General features: G+C 42.6%; 1 protein-coding gene across 2 annotated transcripts in view; it reads left to right on the top strand.

The window, feature by feature from the left end:
- The first annotated feature begins 824 nt into the window (after nt 1–824).
- Nucleotides 825–18,438, top strand: part of kiaa1549la (KIAA1549-like a) — a 235,322-nt gene continuing 217,708 nt past the window's right edge. For both annotated transcript variants that reach the window (XM_034177216.1, XM_034177217.1), the window contains exon 1: nt 825–1,277. In XM_034177216.1, the coding sequence (XP_034033107.1) occupies nt 1,046–1,277 (232 nt within the window). In that variant the 5' untranslated portion in view covers nt 825–1,045. The remainder of the gene's footprint in view (nt 1,278–18,438) is intronic.

Below are 18,438 nucleotides of genomic sequence, written 5' to 3'. Positions count from 1 at the left end.
CACAACTCGACAAAACAGGATGAAAAGGTGGGAAGACACGTTCAAAATAAAAGTCAAGCAAACTGTGCAGTGAGATTGAAGCGTTTATGTCTGTGATATTTTCATAGCACATTGCATTCACATTATGAATGTTCACAGTGCCCACTTTTTTCACAGTTTCTGCATATTGCCTGCTGTCACAGGAGAATTCTGGTCGATCAGCTTGATGCTTTTATTCGTTATTGTGACCATTTCTTCTCTTTACTTGTTCTGCAGAGCTCTATTTTTTCATGCAATACTTCCACCAACAAAAGAATAAATTTGCTGGAGGAATTTTGTTGAAATATTTATTTAATTAAATGTATTTATATTTAATTTATATATATATATATATTTATTGTCCCTTGTCTGTTAATCTGTACTTGCTACTGAATGACAACCGAATTTCTCCACGAGGGGATGAATAAAGTATCTGTCTGTCTATCTATGTATCTAATAGTTACTATTATTAATATTATTTTTATAGCACTTTCAGGATAAATCCATTTCAAAGTGCTTTATAGTGCTAAATTTCGACAAAACACCGCAGAATAAAAAAAAAAAAAAAAATCAATATAATAAAAACAGTCCAACAGGCTAAACAAAACAAAACTTCAGAAGTGTGTTTTAAGATGAGATCGTGTCTGATCTACCGTGTTTTCAAACATAAACAGTTTATCATTGCTCTTATATTTCATATTTTTAAATTGCTGTAATCCGAATGTAGCTCCAGGCGCATCGTGTGCTTTTATTTTGAAGGCGGCTCCAGCTGTCTGACGCGGCTCCGAGCCGTGCGGATGGAGCGCGCGCGCGCGCGCACAGCGATCGCGGGAAGCACAGTGTGTTCAGTCACGCTGCGCGCACAGACGCTCACAGACACGGGAAGAGTCTACGCCGCCTCCAGCGCCGTCAGCGGGCTGATGGAGAGCGGAGCCCCGCCTGTCCACACCGGGGGCCGGTTGATCGGATGTCTTTCAGCAAAGCAGCGCCGTTAGATGACTTCCGTTCAGGATTAATTGGCTGACTAATGGCTCCCAAACATGCGCTCCTCTCCAGCGGCGGCCGCGCGGTCGGAAGGACCTCGGAAGAATCCACTCCGGCGTGGATCCTGGACGGCGGGACGGTGGCCGTCTGTTCGCCGAGGAAGGTGAAGAGGACGCCTTCGCTGAACGGGACGTGGCCCCGGTGTTTGGTGGTGGTGGTGATGATGATGACGATGGTGATGATGGTGATGATGCATTGCGCCTCCGCTGCTGACGGTAAGAGCTCAGAAATGATCCAATCTGTACTGCTGGTTTATAAAGATCCCTGGACGAACCCCTCTCTGGAATAACAGCACACTAACCTAAAGCTTTGCCCAGGGGCCAGTCTGTCAGGTTTTTAAAGGGGGGCTAAAGTGGAGCCACACTTTAATGCATAGGTGTACCTATGGGGTGGATTTACGGTTGAAACCCCCTCTAGAAAATTCCACACAAAGTGTCAGCAGATGTAAATTAATCAGGATTCAAAATTATTGTCTTTAACAAGTAGAGACTAAGACAAGACCAGACCTTTATCTTAAAGTGGTCACGTTCTTTATTTTATTTGCAACATTAACGCAGAACACCACTGCCAGATTGTTCTTCTCATGTTTATATCTTGCAATTTTGTAATCATCTTTCACTGGCAATCTTCGAGACTCTCTTCTAGTAGACAGAAACTAAAAATACACACAGTTGTGTACTTACGAAAGAGCTAATAGAGTGTGCACTCTAGCATATCGCTAAAGATGGGATTTTATGCAGATATTTCATTCACTGGTGCTGTTAATACGGTATTGTATGCAAACTGCAAATTGTTATTAGCACTACCCAACGTCGCAGTTGGACAACCCATACGAGTTTTGAGCTTGAATTTCATTAGCTGCTTCCTGTACTGCTTCAAAGCCATCGTGTCTCTCTTTATCTCACAATAATCACAGTGGTTTGTTATTGGATGCCATAGAAAGTGGCGGAATACGGGGCCGTATCAATAGCCAGTTCTTATTTCATAGTAAGTAGTACATTAAGTAATGATAAACACGGCATAATGATGGTGAGATAAAGTCTCCCTGAGGTATAGAGAGCATCCCAGCCAGTTGCTTCACCAAAAGCTTTGTTACATGAAGCCTGATTTAACAGCTAATTACAGACTAATGAAATCTACTAGTCAGTTAAAGTATAGCATGAACTATTATATTACAAGCTGGAGGTGACATATATCTTTGTGGAACTGTAACAACAAGCAGTTTGTAGCCATTATTATCTGTCTAACTACATTGATGAATCCATATTAGCGGGACAGGTACTATGTGAAAACACAGTTTTAATTTAAAAAAGGATATCATTTCAAGCTTAATTTATTTCAGTTTTCTGAGTTTTTGTACACTGGTAGTGATATTTTACATATATCCGCCCTGCTATAAAGTCTTCATGAAATTAAAACCCTGAGCTCTGGAAAGCTTTGATAAGCTAACGTGAGATTGTTTATGAAGCGGCACCACTCTGTTTGTCTTTTGAATTGGACTAATCAATGTTTTATTGATTTATGTTCCCATTTCTAGTTTTTCAAACATTACAAATAATAAGCGGAGTGGTGTCTTTTTTCGACCTAACAAACGTATATTCAGGGTGTTTGCATGTTGCCGTGACAACGCTGTGAGTATGGGAGTTTGTTTGCGTCTTTGAATAAGGAGAATGATTAAGGAGAATGTTTTTATGCATCTGTATGGAATTAATACCTGAGGTTGTTGACTTTGGATGCTTATTAACTGAGGCCAAATATGGCCATCGAATATTGCAAAGGCTTTGCGTCCGTCTGTCTGTCTGTCTGTCTGTGCTGTGCATAAGTCCAGTCCTATTACTGCCAGAGCCTTCATATTTACACAGAACATTCTTGGGACACAAACCTTAGACAAGTTCAAAGATGGCTAACCTTGACCTATTTTAAGAGGTTAAAAAGTCACATTCTGTTCCTATTTTTTTTTTTTTTGTATGATCTCGCAGACATTAGTGTGGTAACATCTCTTTCTGGTGTCGCTAGCTGCTAACTTCACTTTGTTTTTGGCTATATATAACATTTTTCTCATATATTATGTAAAAGCTAGCGATTAATAAACACTTCCAAAACTGAAAATGCTGTTTTTGTAACCTGATAAAACCTCTGGAGTCATTTACAAGACATTTTGCAGACGTCAGCATGCACGCTAACTTCCGTTAATTCAATGCTAACTTCCGCTCTTGTCAAAAGCTCATGCATGTGCACACACACACCCTCCCACAGACACTATTTAAACGTAAATATTGTTTATGATTGATTGATCGATAGAGGGGCTTTATTGAACTTGCAAATTGTACATTAGACAACAGGATCTTAATAATTAATGTATATAACAATAAATGTATAATTATATATATATATATACACTCATCTTCAACCGCTTAGTCCAATTAATGGTCGCGGGGAGCTGGACCCTATCCCAGCAGTCATAGAGCGCAAGGCGGGGTACACCCAGGACAGGACGCCATTCTGTCACACTATAGATATATATACTTTGCACTGGGATACCAATTAAACACCTGCAAACTATAAAGAAGACAGTGTTCATATGGCCGAGGGTATTTTAGCATTAAGTTATATTTAAATATTTGCATTGGTTATAGTTAGTTACTGAATGTTTCCAGGTTAATGTGCGGTAAATATGACCTGTGATTGACAGGTCTCTGTGGCTCCACCCCCACCATGCCTAGACATTTTGTTTCGTTTTGATTTGCATTTTAATGTAGTTTCAAATTATTTTCAGCCTCAGATTCTAAATATAACACAATGCTAAGATGCTCTCAGCTGTACGAACATAAAAATGAGAAAACGGAATGTGACCTTTTGACCTCTTAAAATAGGTCAAGTTTATTAATATTAATTAAGTATTAATATGAATAAAGTAAGAAAAATGTTTTCTGCAGTGGAATCCAATCTTTCAAAATTTTTTCATTATTATTATTATTATTTTTTTTTTTACAATTTATGTTATAAAAAGGGTTTTCTTCAGCACCACTAGTTTGTGATCTAATGACCACCAAATGACCAAAGAATGAAATAATCAATTAATTTATTTCAAACACATAAAATATAGAAATGAAAAAATGAACAAGAGCAATCAGAGATTTCTGATGTCTGGATCTGGATCACCTCCAAAATTCAGTGGAGTCTTCCGTCCCCTAATATCTGTCTGTGGTGCAAATTTGGTGAGAATCTGTGAAGTAGTTTTGATGTAATCTTTCAAAGCATATATAAAGTGAAATCCTCATCCATAATCTGGATCTGGATCACCTCCAAAATTCAGTGGAGTCTCCATGGTCTAATATCTATCTGTGGTGCAAATTTTGGCAAAGTCTGTGCAGTAGGGGAAACCAGGGCACTGTGAATCATGAGGCACAGTGAATCAGTCTGCAAAACTACATATATACATTTGCAGCAGTTATGCCATATTTGTATGCATAAAGACATCCCCCTTATAAATTAGGGTTTTGTTTTTGGATACATTAAGGGTAAAACTAAGCGGCAAGTGAAGTCAGTTTTTTCCTATCAAAAGTAAATTTTGTGGATGGTGTCTTTGTATTTATTTCTCACAACAGAAGTAAGGTGGCCCAAAAAATTGTTATTAGTTAGAAGACTACCCCGTCCAACTGATGAGTATGTGTTATGTCTTCTCCAGACTATCAGCTGTTTGATAACATGACTCATGTGTGTCACATGCACCAGGGGCCATAGTGAATCGGGCCACAGTGAATCAGTCTACAAAGTGATTTACTGAGCCCCTGTATCAAGTGGATGACAAATATTACTTGTTGAAGCTTATACATTTATTTTTCCATGAATTATTGCTATAATATGTGTATATAAACAACTGTTTTCACTTTTGAACAGAAATGATGACAGTTGTATTTATAATAATTTCTAAAGGACTTATATCACTATATAAGATACTCACACAGCTGGTTTGCTGGATTATAGTTTGTATATGCATCAGCAAATATTTAATAATTTTGAAGAAATCTTTATAATCATGTGTTTTTTCATTATATTCTAAGTTGATTCACCGTGCCCCGTGAATTAGTGTCCCGGGCAGAGTGAATCAAAAATGTTAAAAATCGATTTTAAACACCTGTAAATTACACTTGGGATGACATAAATAACACAGCCTTATAAACAATAACTTGCTGTATTAAATCCACAATAGATTGACCTAAACCTATGCATCATGTGTTTATGCTGCCACAAAACATTTCTGATCCACTGTGCCCCGGTTTCCCCTAGTTTTGACGTAATCCTGCTAACAGACAGACAAATAAATAAATAAATGTTGATGATTTTATTACATCCTTGCTGCATGTAATAAATACAATTTTTATGAAAAAATTCAACATAAGACATACAAAAATAATAGCAAAGTTATATTTTAAATTTAATAAATTTCATGTTCTACAAGGAGTTTTCACTTATTTGATTCTTACTTTCCTACTTTGATCCTTATCATTTTGTGATCATAACTCTTGTGCAATTTTAGAACCATGTGGGTTAAAGCGTGACTAGATGCAAAGATGCTCTGTTTACATAAAAGTAGCATTATATAGAAAAACAATAAATATTAGACAATTAGAAATTGGTGATTATATTAAAAAGTTTTAGGCATGTTCAATATTCCTAGTTTTTTTTTTCCACAGAAGTGCCTATTAAATAACAAATAAATAAAAATACAGATCAGATTAATCAGTTTTTTTTTTAAACACATTAATTCCAGCCCAGCATAATCTGCTTTTTTTTTTTTTTGAGAATGGACACAGTTTTTTTCATAGCTCACAAAATCTTTAACAGTTTGTGTCAAAGAGAAAAGCACACAAGAAGTTTGCCTCTTTTTTTCTAAATTTTTATTTCTCTCTGAGTTTTTCTCAAAAAATGAGTGAAAACAAAGAAATTCACTCTGTATCAAAGTGCATATTTCTCTTATTAAGCTTTAAATTATTAAAATGAAAAAAGAATGCCCTGCTGTTGCAGGTGACTCTCAGGTAATAAAGGAACCCTGCAGACATAAAATTACAGATTTCACAGTGAAAGGAAGGATGGAGATTGCCAAATATTCAGAAAGATCTTTATTTTAAAACCCGTTAGAGTTAAAGATGTGTACGTTGCCCACTCGCTCACATCTCTATCACACTGCTGTGAGCACACACTGTTCTCCAGCACGGATCAGGAAGACTTTTTTCTAGTTCAGGTCACGTTTATATTTCGTTTATATTTTTGCGTGCTGTGTCTCTGTTCATAATGGAAAAGATGGTTTTCAGCTGCGTGTGTGTGTAAAGCGCACATTGTGTGTGTAGGAGTTTTATTTAATAAGGCTACAGCGAGCTTCATCCTTAGTCAATAGCTCAAATCTACTGGTCTGCGTTGCCATGAGAACAGATCTGCAGCTTTGTTCAGTGTGTGTGTGTGTGTGTGTGTGTGTGTGTGTGTCAGTCAGGGATTGAAATAACATCTGAGTAAGTGCCAGGTTGGAGTCTGATGCCTAATAGATTCAGATGACACGTCTGTGGAGAGAAAACGTTCTCTGAAGCACAGAGACCTTTGTGGGGTTTGAACTGGACTTGACCTTGTGCTTCCAGCTCATCCTACAGATGGGGCCCTATCTTTCAGTTTGCGGCGTGCAGAACTTGGTGAGAAGGAAAACCAGCATAAATATGTGGTTTCTGCAGCAATACAACCTACATGCTCACATTTTTTGCTCCAAAGTGTGGAAACACTTATTGTTTTCTACATTCTGTGCGCAAGTTTGTGTGCAGACTTTGTCTTGTGGAGGTTTTGTGTTGTGGTAACACCACTGACATGAGAAGGAAACGTGCAGTTAGCCTCACATCCTGCCCTCTCACACAGAAGGCATGTGTGTGGCGTGTTAGTGGCAAACATTGGCATGCAGTGTGGTGGTCGCGCAGTTAGTGTGCTTGGTTCCAGAGTAGAAGGTTCCTGGTTCAGGACCATCTGTGCACATTATCCATGAAATGTGGAGTTGTGTTGGGAAGGGCATCCGGTGTAAAACCTGTGCCAAATTAACGCGCAGATTCATATCGGATCCACTGTGCCAGCGACCTTTCAATTTAAGAACATGATTTATTACTCTCACTCGTTCTCTAAGACCCAGCATGTCCTCCACATTCCAAACTGCTTCTTCTTCTTCTTCTTATCTGATCTGCTATGGTGACCCCGAATGAAAAAGGGAGAGTCTGAAAGACTTATTCTTGGCGTGCTATTCTTGCTGGCACTTGCCACCAATACTGGCAGCTGTGTGTGTATGTGTGTGTCCGCTGCATGTGTGTGGTGCTCAATGGGATTTAAAATAGCGTGTCAAACCTGGGAGTAGTCTGCTGCTTCCTGGCTGCCCCCCCCCCCCCCCCCAATTATTGGCTCAGACCCCACGGTTGCGAAACTGGGCTCTGGAAGGGTAATTTTAATTTATTTGTCCCTAGTTTTTATACAAATAAATTTAAAAATGGCACTATAAGGGGATATCAAATTGAAAAACTTATCGAATCTTAATTCTTACCACTTGTGATGGTGTCGACTCAGCGGGTGAGGGTGGGGGTGCACCTCACAGTGCTGCAGTTCACTGTGTGTGTCTGCAGAGTCATTGATCAATCCTTTGCTGATCATCATTTATCTGCTGCTGTTAATGAATCAGATCGATGGTGCTGATGAGGAACACTGCAGCCCGGCTGTCCCGCGGTTTCCGAGGACAACTGAGCAGGCCGACGGTCTCTGATTAAAAGTTTGGAGACTGAGATGCAAACTTCCTTGTGATTCGTTAGCAGAAATTCTGCACAACTGTGCTGGAAAAGTTTCCAAATCTGCAGCACATTCCAAATCTGAGGTCAGGATTTGCAAATGATTAATTTAAATATTTTCCTTTGCAGAGTTTGATTCCTTTTGATAAGAACAGCTTTGGAGTGACTTTTGCAGATACAGTGATGGTGGTTTACGGCTCGTGTTTAATGCATGGAGGCTGTCAGACGCAAACTTCTATGAAAGTTGACAGACGAGTATTTTGCTGTGTTACAACCTGCGTTATTCGATGTCAGCTGCACTCTCGCTCGAATGTAAACCCTCAGCTTATTGGTTTAGAAGCCTGACGGATGAAATGAGGGATGGCACACGCTCCACTGTCCTCCGCGGCCAAATAAATCACATTTTTAAGATTCAGTCTAAAAGGTTCCTGAAGCCACAGTTTGTGTCTGTCTGGGAAATTTGTTGTATATTGTGTCAAAGCCCGTTTGTAGTGTGGATTTAAGGATGTATGTCACCACAGAATGTCCAATGAGCACACAGAGTTTGAGTAAACGCTCACGTGGTGTCACTCTTTGCCGCAGGCAGCTGTCATGTGGCTCCAGTTTTTTGACCTCCTCACTTTCTTGCAGTAATGTGTATTATTCAACTCTATGAGCAGGGACTCCTCCCCGGAGCCCATCAATCCATTATTGAAAGCCTTGGTCATAGTCTTGATCCAGGACAGTCGCAAACACAGAGACTCAGGCTTCTCGGTCATCTTCTCACAGTGCTGCAGTCAGGGCGTCCATTAATTCTTCAAAGATCTCAGCATCTTCCACAAAGTCAAGGTCAGTAAACCTTTCCTGACCAACAAAGGCACCAAAGCCACTGATTAATGTGATCAGGCCCATGATCTCAGTCAGGAGAGCTGCAAAAATTCAACAAGTAACTGTCAGAGTTACTACATATTCGGCTCTGAATCTTTGGGTTCTGATTGACAGCTGAGGACCAGCAGACTACTGACTTTGGGTCTTGTGATCTCGCTGCACATATTGTTAGTGTTACAGCAGTTTGGTGATTTGCATCACTCTACGTTGGGCAGCGCTTCACACACTGCAAAAACTGATATCTAAGAAAGTAAAAAAGACTTGTTTAAAGAGAATTTGACTTATTTTTTGTCTAAATAGAAAAATAATCTTGTCGAGCATTTTCTACATAAGAAAAAATGTCCTATTTTGGGAAAATGATTACTAGTTTTGAGAATTCTAACCAAGCAAATTTTTCTTACCCCATTGTCAGATTTTTTTGCTTAATACAAAACAATTTGGCTAGATTTAGGATTATTTGTCTTATTTTGAGAGGGGCAGTTTTTGCAGTGAGGTCTCTCTGATTTCTCTGTGCTGCCACTACACCGCCCTTTGTGCCGCTCTGCAACATCTCTGCACCACTCAACACTTCTTGGACTGCTCTACATGCTGCTGAGCACTGCATGCCACATACCTGTAAGATGGTCTGCATACTGCTCTGCACGCTGCTCTACATGCCGCTCTACATGCCATGCCACGTACCTGTACCATGGTCTGCATGCCGCTCTGCATGCTGCTCTACATGCCACGCCACATACCTATACCATGGTCTGCATGCCCCTCTACACGCTGCTCTGCACACTGCTCTACATGCCATGCCACATACCTGTACCATGGTCTGCATGCTGCTCTCTACACGCTGCTCTGCACGCTGCTGTACATGCCATGCCACATACCTGTACCATGGTCTGCATGCCACTCTGCATGCTGCTCTGCTCACCATGCCACATACCTCCACAATGCTCAGCACCCTGCTCGGCATGCTATTTCACACACCTCTGCATGCGGCTCTGCATGCCGCTCTGCACTCCATGTCACACACCTCTGCATGCGGCTCAGCATGCCGCTCTGCACGCCATGTCACACACCTCTGCATGCGCCACATACCTCTGGCCCACTCTCTACACTGTTTTGCACGCCGCTGCACTGCTCTGCATGACGTTGCACATGCCGCTACACTGCTGTTTTTGCATGCTCTGTTGGGGGTCTTCCGACTGAAAAATAGAACAAAAACACACTGTAGAGATTTAACGGAGGTGTGGCTCTTGTCATCAAGCCAGAACAAGGAGACAAAGGATTGAAATCAGTGTTAATGTAACACCCTGATGACATCATGACACTGTGATAGTTTTGTTGTCGGTCTGTGTATCGGTAAGCGGTGGCGGTCTCTGTGTGCGGTGATGCTCACCGTCAGTGTGAATGTGTCTATTGGCAGTGAGGCTGTCATTGCTGTTGCCAGGCAGAAAGATGCGTCTTGATGCGGTGATGCCAGGAGGCACTCTGAACTCTAATGATGCCACTGGCGTGCCGAAGCATTCCGGCCGTGACACGAGCTGCCGATCTGATCCTGACACAGATGTTTTCCAAAGATAAGCATCTCGTCTTTATCCGCACTCTTACTCGGCCAGCCTTTTTCCCTCCTGTGGCACACGTGATGAATTAAGAAGTCTGTTTTATCACTCACATCTGTTTGCATCTGACAGTTTGGTTTAATTCTGACAGTTTCAGAAGTGGATCATAAATATTCCTCCTTAAATACTTTATGCATGGCAGGTTACCAAATCACATGGGAAGGCAGTGGTTCTTTTGGATAAATTGATTTTCTAATCCCGTTTAGCCACACGTCTTAGTTTTCTGTCCGCAGAGAACACAGCTGCTGATGTGTTTCCTTGCCACCGTATTTGGCCAGGTTAATTATTTTGCACCAGTCTGCAGTGAGATGCCCTTTAATATTCAAACTGTTGTCACACAAGAACATTTCCCAGGTTCGAAGCTTCTTCTTCTGTGCACAAAGTGCAGCGCTGTTTGGGAAGCGTGCACGTCTTCACAAGTCTGTGTGCAGAATTCACTGCATGCACGTGTTTCTTCAGGATCCATGCTCCCAAATTACTGACGCCGACTTCGCAGCCGATGCTTTGATCTTTGCAGCGTCGACGGGTTGCAGCATTTTGAGAACCTGAATGAGGAGTCGGAGTGTCTGGGTTTGTCTTGGATCAGGCCTTTAATGACGACCTGAGACGCTGGTGAAGAGCTGATGGAGTCATCAGGTTGCTGGGCAGACATGTTTGGTGATGCTGAAATCTTTGGTTGTGAGACTTGGATCCTAACCACTGACCTAAGACATGGACTGGATGTCTTTGATACCAGGTCTCTGTGGAGGATGTCTGTGTACCACTGGAATGTCTTTGTATCAAAAAAGGAAGAGGGAGTATCACTTACATTGTGAAGGATGTCAAATAGGATATTTTGGCCATGTGGCGCATTTCTCTGGAGACGATCCAGCACACAGGGACCTCAGTGACTGGAGAAGGTCAAGGACATGGCCATGTTTCACCTGGCTGCAGGAAATGGATGCTCACCTTTGAGAGGTGGGTTTGGACCAGCTGTCTGCCCGGGCCGTTTCATGGTGTGGTGGATGCTCCCAGACCTGATCGGACCTGGTTCTTCTGACCTGTCCAGAAAAGAGCTGCTCTTTAGTTGCTGTGCATTCTCATCCTTTAATAGTGTCGTTATTTTGATGCTGACATTTTTGTTCTTTTTTGTTTTGTTATTTTTGTTGTGTTTTTCTAAGAGTCTACACCTGAACATTAGACATGTGAGGAAATAATAAATATGAACTCAGAATCCAGACCAGGTGCTGTTTTAATGACCTTTTATATATGGACATCAATTTTAAAGGCTTTAAAAATTGCTTGTTGAATTGTATAATGCGGAGGTTTGTGTTTGTGTATGTATGAGTGTGTGTGTGTGAGAGAGAGAGATTACATCAATATTCAGTGATGAGGCAGCAGATGTAAAGTCTATGGTTGAATCAACACGTTCAATAAAACTTAAGTTAAATCACTAAAAAGGACACAGAAAGAAATGTGCACAGTACAGCAAGTTTGTCATTGGGGGGGGGGGCATCAGAGAGAGTATGCACAAAGGAGACCAGTGAGGGAAGCCACCAAGACACGCACGATGACTCTGAATGAGGTTCCAGCTTCAGTGGCTGTGATTGGCGACTGTATATACACAATATATTACCTGTTGCTTCTCCAATCACAGCCACTGAATTTTGCATGTTTTATGATTTTCTTCACTAGTCACAGCCTTATGCCAGAATAAGACAGAAAAGGCTACCGTTTTAAATGTAAGCATTTAAACGGTAGCCTGAGTTTGCCCAAAAAATGTTTGTGCACTCAAGTTACTGCGTGGTACGACATTATGATTTTAATATTGCTGTAGTACTTCAATGGCCTTTTGTGTTGGTTCAGCAACTTTAAATTAGTATGAGTGAATGATTAACCATGGTATCAAAGTAATAAAATCTTAATTCTACACCTTTTATAAGCAGCAGTCTAATAATGGTTCGATGCTCTTTCCATTGTATCCGCAGTAGTGATTCGTCGACTTTTGGTTTGGTCTTGAAGAACATGAAATTAATAATTAATCACATCCTGTTGCTGAAATGACTTAATTATTTTGTCTTTGGTAACTTTATTTTAGTGTATTTAATGATACAAGACAAAAATTTCTGACCCAATGAATTATCTTTTTTATCTTTCAGTTCAAGTAAAATCTTGAAAACAAGCACGCTTGAAGATAATAAACAGCTGTGTTTTTTTGTTTTTTTAGCTTCGGGCCCTGTCCCACTAGGGAGAGGATTAATTGCGCATGAATTGAGTATACAAATTGCGGGCGTTCGTTATCGTCTGCAACAAAAATGGCCAAAAATGACAAATGTCCCAGTATGAATTACAGATATATTAATAATATATAGTGAATATATGATGAACAATCATGGTTATATAACGCATGTAGTGAGGAAACTGATCCGACACATTGAGATTATCACGGCAGTATTACGGGGGTGTATTATGAATGCATCGTGCACGTGTTGCACGTGCACGGCATCTGCATTGCGGTCATAAAAGAAGCGCACTCGGGCTGTCGGCATCACTATTCACACCAACAATACAGCCTTTGGAGCATTTGCTGGACTTGGACAAGTTGATCACAGAGTGTTGTCATGCGAGGGTTAACTGTTCATGAGTTTGGGGAGTGGGAGGGGGGAAGCCGCTGGGGGTGTGAGATTTTTTTTTTTTTGAGAGTGTCATAGGAAATAGACTTCACCATGAGTTGTGGCTAAACAGCAACTCTTCCTTTTGTTGGTGTTAAATAAAAGTTCTGGATTGCAGCAGCTACGTCTTTGTGGATTTACACAGCCGGACCGGCACTGACTGGCAGGTATGTCGCTTTCTGCCACATATAGTACAAGTACTTTGGGTTTACGTGATGTTTGTTATGCATTCACAGATCGTCCGCAAAGCAGATGTAATAAAAACGCTTTATTCGTGGCCAATTTGTATGCATTCGCTACAACATATTTTAGTTTGTGATGTGGACATGATGGGCACGATATATAGGCTATCTGTTTTACACACTGTCCCAGTCCGCTGCCAAGCCACAAATCCCCGTCAGTTGTGAATATCAGCGGTTAACGGCAGATATACAGCGCATAGAGTGAGTATGTATTGTGTATGAATTGAGTATGAATGGAGTATGTAAGGCGGATGTCATCCGCATTCAGATTTTTGAACAGCTCAAAAATCCTGGCTGCAGACATGCGTGCCTCTGCGGATGATCACGGGCATGTTCGGATGACGGCCGACTCATACAGGCATGTTACACAGATATTGCGGATGTTTGGCGAATATGGGCCAATTTTGTGCGCAATCCGTACGCAAATCCTAAACGCCAGTGGGACAGGGCCCTTCAGTTGATTTTTCAGAGGTCTCAAACATATGACATTTGATGGACAGAAAGAAGAAATGAGCAAACTGAAGATTCCGAAATGTTACCTATGATTCTGTACCAATATAATAATAATTAATAATAAGTAGAAGTTAATTTTTCCTTTGTTACACGCTAACAGCAGACTTTCAAGGTCAGCGGTAGTTTTTTGTCGGTTACGTTGCTAAGGAGGCGTGAGTTTGAGCTCATCATGAAATCATTTTCATGGCTGTTGGAGCCCAAGATGCAGTAAATGATGGACGAGCCTCCTGACGGAGCGTTTGCTGCTTCTGCAAGGAAATACCAACCCTGGGAGCTGCAGAGACATCATGAGAGCTGCAACACAGAACAACTCTGACACATCAGGAATAAGTGCAAATGTGAAATAAAGCAGCTGTGGGAACAAAGGGGGAGAGAAAAGTTCTCTGCAGCACCTGAAGAACATTTGACAGTAGCTCCGCGCTCACGACGAAGGACTCGTTTTTCTTTTCTCGTCAGTTTCACTGTGAAGGAAAAGCTGTGAATCTTCTTTTTTTTTCTTTTGATCTTCAGCGTCTCTTTGACTTGCTGTCTTTGTGGCCTTGGTGCTATCACCCAGAAACAACATGCTGGGAACAGAGGAGCCCAAAATCCTTTCTTTTAAAGGGTCATAATGTGGATGTTGTGAATTACACATCTTGAGAATTAGCATTCTGAAGATGGTGTTCTTACGGACAGCTGCCAGTCAGAGTGCTCCTCGCCATCGTGTCTTTTAACCACTTTATTTATTTCTTCCTCCACTTTCCTTTAGGTAATAGTTTTTAATAATTTATTGGCCAGTGAATACATGCTGCTTTTCTTGTTATTTATTGTTTCAATGGTGTTTCAAGTATTTTCCCATGCTGGGTCCTGGCCATGGCGGCGCAGCGCCAGGGCTCCTTGTCTACTTGAGGAATCAGCTGCTGGAGCTCCGATACAGTAGCCCAAACAGGGAAAGACATGATATCCCGAAAGAACTGCGGAGGAAGTACCGGGACCGTAGAGCCGGGAGGAGACTGTGGCAAAGGAAGAGCAGACATCGGCCGTATCTTCCTTCCATTGTGATGGGGAGCGTAAGATCATTGGGGAACAAAATGGATAAATTAACATCACTTGTGAGTAGCCATAGGGTGTTTCGTGAGGGCTCAGTCTTGTGCTTCGTGGAGACACGGCTGCACCACAACATACTTTGTAGTGAGTTTACCCAGCTTTCAGTTGGTGTGAGCGAACCGAAGCTGTGCTGACAGCAGCAAAAAGAAAGGCGGGGGAATCGCTGTCTGCGTCAACAACAAGTGGTGCAATCCCGGATACGCTACGGTGAAGGAGCGTGTATGTAAAGCAGACATTCAGACATCCTTATTATTTGCTGGCAGAGTTTTCACACACTATTGTCCTCATTGTTTGCATCCCACTGGCAGGAGATGCTCCACTGGCCTGCGACGTCATCACCTCTGCGATGGTGAGGCTACAGACGCTGCATCCCAGCACTTTCATTGGCATCTCTGGGGATTTTAACCATGTTACACTTTCAACATCCCTTCCCACTTTCAAGCGGTTTGTGGATCATAAAAAAAGACACAATAAGGCGATAGACCTGCTGTATGTTAATGTTAAGGAAGCAAACAGTGCCACAGCCCTCCCCCCCACTCGGCAACGTGGACCATAACGCCCGCCGCGCATGGAGAGGAATCGATTCCTCTCCATGTGCAGAGGTGACATCGCTACGCCAAGTGCGCACAGACAAGTTGTAGCGTGTTTGATTTTTTTTCCGCAAGAGATCCGTGGAACAGTGTGTGTGCGGTTCATGCGTCCTTTACGCCGCGCCGTCTGTTCAGCTGACCAATCATGGTGGTTTCCTGAGGCACATGATTTCAACATGGTGTCGTGCAGTGAAATGAAGCAAAAGCAAATGTCTGGAATGGAAGCGGAAGCTCTGTTATTGATCTTGTTGCTGCAGCGTCTGCGCCATCAATGAAGAAGAGTTGGAGCCAATTTATATCCCTGCAGTTCGGAAGTCATCACAGGAGACTGAAGACTGTCTTTGTGGATGTTTTGAGGTGGCCGACTGGGATGTGCTCTGTGATGGCCAGAGAGAGGACATCGAAAGCATCACGGACCACATAACAAATTATATCAACTTCTGTACAGACAGTATCATCCCAACCTGAGCCTGGTTCTGCTGGAGGTTTCTTCCTGTTAAAAGGGAGTTTTTCCTTCCCACTGTAGCCAAGTGCTTGCTCACAGGGGGTCGTTTTGACCGTTGGGGTTTTACATAATTATTGTATGGCCTTGCCTTACAATATAAAGCGCCTTGGGGCAACTGTTTGTTGTGATTTGGCGCTATATAAATAAAATTGATTGATTGATTGAACCAAGACTGTGCACCATTGCCCCAACAATTAACCATGGGTGACCAAGGACATCAAGGCAACACTGAACAGGAAACAGAGAGGAGCTGATGAAGGTGCAACAAGAACTGAGGAAGAAGATCGTAGAGGGGAAGGACAGTTACTGGAGGAAGCTGGAGAGCAAGCTCCAGAAGAACAGCATGAGGGAGGTGTGGAGTGGGATGAGAACCATCACTGGTCATGGAAAGAAAGCAGACCAGATCATGGAAGGAGACCTACATGAGGCCAATGAGCTAAACCTGTTCTTCAACAGGTTTGACAACACGGCCTCTTCCCATCCTTCCCCCAGCTCCTGTCAGTGTCAACCCCCCCCCCCCCCGCCCTAACCTCACACACCAATCATTACCCCCCTCGCTCCCACCAACCTGCCTCCACCACTACTCCCTCATCCTCCCCAGTGCCTCCCATCACATCACTACAGAGGATGTGAGAAGAGAACTGAGTCACATGTGTTCAGGAAAGGCTGCGGGCCCTGATGGCCTCAGCCCCAGAGAGCTGAAGGGATGTGCTGTCCAGCTGTGTGTGACGTCCCAGCACATCTTCAACTTGAGCCTGAGCCAGATGGTTGTTCCTGAGGGGTGGAAAACCTCATGTCTGGTCCCTGTGCCCAAGAAGAAGAACCCCAACACACTTAATGATGACAGACCTGTGGCCCTAACATCACATGTTATGAAGTCACTTGAGAGGCTCGTCCTGAGGGACCTCCGCACAGTTGTGGAATCATCACTGGACCCCCTGTAGTTAACATACCAACCCAACAGGAGAGTGGAGGATGATATCTTCAAGCTTGCACAGAGCTTATTCTCACCTGGAGGAGGCAGGCAGCACTGTGAGTCATGTTCTTTGACTTCTCCAGTGCTTTCAACACCATCTGCCCTGACGTGCTCAGCCATAAGCTACATGACATGAAGGTGGATCACCAACTTCCACCCAGGCCACCCACTGTATGTGAAGCTTCGGGACATTACAACCCCAATTCCAATGAACGTTGTGTGAAACATAAATAATAACAGAATACAATGATTTGCAAATCCTCTTCAACCTATATTCAATTGATTACACCACAAAGACAAGATATTTCATGTTCAAACTGATAAACTTTTTTGTTTTTGTGCAAATATTTGCTCATTTTGAAATGGATGCCTGCAACACATTTCAAAAAAGCTGGGACAGTGGTATGTTTACCACTGTGTTACATCACTTTTCCTTCAAGCGACACTGAATAAGCATTTGGGAATGTTATGTCGGACGCAGCCCGGAGAACCGACCAGCGTTTGAAGGACCCAGTATAAAATAAGCAGAGCACGGTACAAAGGATAACAGAGTTTAATGAACATAACAGTGCTGTGAAAAATATAAAAGTGCGCGGTCTGGCGTGGTGGATTGCGGTGCGCTCCCAGCAGCGCTAACGGTCCGGAGCCAGAACTGGTTCGGACCCAAGGACCCCGCCGACACCCCCCAGGTGGCCGCGACAAACCGAGTCTGTGAAAGAAGGAATCATTATGTGAGTCCACACTCAACACACAGAGAGAACGCTCAAAGGTGTACAAACAGCAAACACTTCCTGGCTTAATCACTAATCAGCTTCCCACCCTGCAGGCATGGAACATCCAGTTCACAAAACTCCACAGCAGTGGAAGCTGACCAAACGACCACATACAGCTCAATATAATAAGGTGTGAGGGACACCATATTTACTGACTGTATAAATGTTAGTCACAAAATCTAACGTACCTCAGGAAGTGTGCTGACGAGCGTGAGACCTCACCCCCTCCTCTTTCACAGACCATGCATCAAACCTGGACGTTCTCTGCATCCACTGATGATGAGATGGCTCTCGAGACGACGATCTCACCTGTCTGGTCACAAGGTCGAGTCTCTGGCAAATACACACTGTGTACTCCAGTCTTAAATGCCACCATGTTCCAATCCATGTAGATGCACCACAGCTGTGAGTCCTGACGAGCCGCAGGTGATCAGCCTCAGGTGATCAGGGTGAGGTCCTGATAAACTCAGCTACACAGCCACTCAGTCCCAAATGCAAGCCACCTGGAAGGAAAAACAAAAGACAGAAACAAAAAGGCAGCCAGGCCCCCCAGCCATACAACAGGGAACTGAGGACACTAATTGTGAGTGTCATGATTGGGTCTAAAAGGAGCATCCCCAAACATCTCAGCTGTTCGCAAGCAAAGATGGGGTGAAGATCACCACTTTTTGAACAACTGCATGAAAAAATGTCCAACAGTTTAAGAACAATGTTTTTCAACATTCAATTGCAAGGAATTTAGGGATTCCATCATCTA

This window comes from Thalassophryne amazonica, chromosome 8 (assembly GCF_902500255.1).
Source record: "Thalassophryne amazonica chromosome 8, fThaAma1.1, whole genome shotgun sequence".
NCBI lineage: Eukaryota > Metazoa > Chordata > Actinopteri > Batrachoidiformes > Batrachoididae > Thalassophryne > Thalassophryne amazonica.
The sequence above is the reverse complement of the archived record's forward strand: the minus strand, read 5'-3'. Positions and strand labels throughout refer to the sequence as shown.